Source organism: Arvicola amphibius, chromosome 1, assembly GCF_903992535.2.
Source record: "Arvicola amphibius chromosome 1, mArvAmp1.2, whole genome shotgun sequence".
NCBI lineage: Eukaryota > Metazoa > Chordata > Mammalia > Rodentia > Cricetidae > Arvicola > Arvicola amphibius.
The window spans coordinates 108,814,673-108,817,125 of record NC_052047.1 but is presented as its reverse complement, the minus strand read 5'-3'; the positions used below and the strand labels follow the sequence as shown (position 1 = coordinate 108,817,125).

General features: G+C 60.9%; 1 protein-coding gene across 1 annotated transcript; it reads right to left on the bottom strand.

The window, feature by feature from the left end:
* Nucleotides 1–675: 675 nt before the first annotated feature.
* On the bottom strand, nucleotides 676–1,836 carry Rbmxl2 (RBMX like 2). Its single transcript, XM_038340801.1, has one exon. The coding sequence runs from the start codon at nucleotides 1,834–1,836 to the stop codon at nucleotides 676–678; it is 1,161 nt and encodes a 386-aa protein (XP_038196729.1).
* Nucleotides 1,837–2,453: the final 617 nt, after the last annotated feature.

The window sequence follows — 2,453 nt, the reverse complement described above, 5'->3', positions numbered from 1 at the left end:
GGGAGTGAGGTGACAGGAGATTCTGCAGACCCCCAAAGAAAAGGCAAAAACAGTCAAAAAATTAAAATAAAGGTCAGCATCCATTTGCTTTAAACTCATTGAGCATTGACCGAATGGCACCTTCTTTACCGAGCGTCTGGTCTAAGTGGGTTTGGCAGCCGTTTGGTTTGGTTTTAGTGCTGGGAACAGAGATGGGGTTTGAAAGACACTTTGAAATCCAGCGGCAAACACCACTTTCCCCCCAACTCTTTCTCCCCAAACCCCAGTTTGGTCTGAAGGGGCAGCATGATCCTTTTTCGACTTTAGGTGGGCACGATTTCTGTGAAAACACCTTAGAACCACTTGCCTCCTTTATCAGGCAAATTTGGAAGGAAGAAGCCTTTACGAGAACTACTTTGAACGACAAGGAAGACTACTACTCAGGTTCAAGTCAGACTTTTAACATGAGCGTGTTGAAACGTTTAACAATTCCAAAATGAAATTAAACGAGCTTTAACTTTTTTTTGCCTCTCAAAAGCATAAAAATGCAGAGGTAATTAACATGGGGGGAAAATCTTAAAACGGTAAAAATAAGGAAAACGATTCTTCTTAGTCCTAGTCCTTGGGTGAGTTACCAGGAAACTAATTCTTCTTTTCTTGACTTGGACGTGAGTCCTGAGTCCGAGTCCTGGGGGCTCAGTACCTGCTCCGACCTCCACCTCGCTCCAGGCGGCTTCCCACTCGGCCTCCGCCCCTGGGGGGCGCCCGGCGGCCCGAGCGGCTGTACGAGTCGCGCGGGGTCGGGCAGCTTCGTTCCACAGACGGCGGCAGCCCACGCTCCGGCCTGCCCACGCGCTCGCGGCCACTCGAGTAGCGCTCGCTGCGGTAGCTGTCGCGGCCGACGTAGCCGTCGGGCGAGCAGCCGCGGTACTCTTCGTAGCGGCCTCCGCCGTAAGATGGCGGCGGACCTCGGGCAGGGCCGGCGCCCCGCGGGTCCCCGTAGCCGTCGAAGGGGTCTCGGTAGGAGCCTCCGCTGGGGTGCTCGGCGTAGTCGCGCTCGCGGCCCCCATAGCCGTCGCGCTCGCAGTAGCCCCGGGAAGGGCATTCGTCGCGCGCGCTCGAGTGGCCATAGTCGCGGTAGCTGTAGTCGCGCGGCGAGGGCGCGAAGTCGCGCGGGTCGCGGGCGCTCGCGTAGTCGCGGCTCGAGTAGCTCTCCCGGGGCGAGTAGCCGTCATCGCGCGGGCCCAGGTATGGGTCGCGGCGCGGCGGCGGCAGCTCCCGGCGCGGGGGTCCCCCGTAGCCGTCTCGGCCCCGCGAGCCCGGGGCCCGGCCGCGGACGCCCGCGCCGCTGCGCGCCGGGCCCGACGGCGCGGCTCTCTTGGGCGGGGGCCCGGCCCGGCGCGGCGGTGGTCCGCGCTTCAGTGGCATCGGGGCCCGCGCGGGGCGAAGGTCGAAATCCCCCGCGTAGCCGCCTTCGTCGGCCGACCCGCCCCGGGACGGAGGGCGCCGCGGGCCGCCGCCGCGGCTCCCGCGCAGGCCCCTCGGGCGGCCGCGGCTGCGGGGGGGCGGGGGCCCGCGCCGGCTGCTCTCGAACACCGGCTTGGTGGCCTGGGCCACCTTGATGGCCTTACCATCCAGGGACTTGCCGTTCATGTCGCGGGCGGCGGCCTTGGCGTCCGCGGGATTCTCGAAGGTGACGAAGGCAAAGCCTCTGGACTTGGAGGTTTCCCGGTCCTTCATCAGGAGCACCTCGATGATGCGGCCGTACTTGCCGAAGGCCGCCTCGAGGGCTTTCTCGTCGGTTTCCAGGTTGAGCCCTCCGATGAAGAGCTTCCCCGGACGGTCTGCTTCGACCATGTCGGCGGTGGCGAGGCTGTGGAGCGGGAGAGCGGGAGGGCGGGACGCGGGAGACGCGGCGAGGCACGGGCTCGGCTCGCCTGACGGTCGACGCCGCTTCCTACCGGTCGGGTTGCGCAGTGCGCAGGCTCCGGGAGGGCGGAGGGCGGGCCCTCAGCTGGGGCGCTCCTGCCTGTGATTGGTCGGCCGCTCTGCTCCTCAAGCGGCTGTCGCGGGGATGCGGAAACCGGGTTTGGAACCTCTCTCTGGCCCTGGCGTCGTGGAGGGGGCTCCCTCCCTGAAGCGAGGCGGAACTAGAAGCCATTAGGGGGTGGGAAATGAAGTTCTACTGCTCTTAATGAGAAGAATTCGAAGGCATTCCAAGCCTAGTTACCAAAATGGTTTTCAAAAGCAAACAAACAAAAAACCCCTGGAAGATGAAATTAGAGTCGTTTAGAAGATTTAGAACGAAATTTGTATAAAAAGTTTAGTAATAAGATGAGAGGGCTCGCTTCATTTTTTTCTCGTTATTTTTGCTTTTGCTGGGAGGGGAAGGAAGTAAAGTACCAGTAAGAGGGAGTCATGGTTTGGATTTACCCCTTTTCTTGTTTTTTGCACATTCTGCTGGTTTTTTTTTT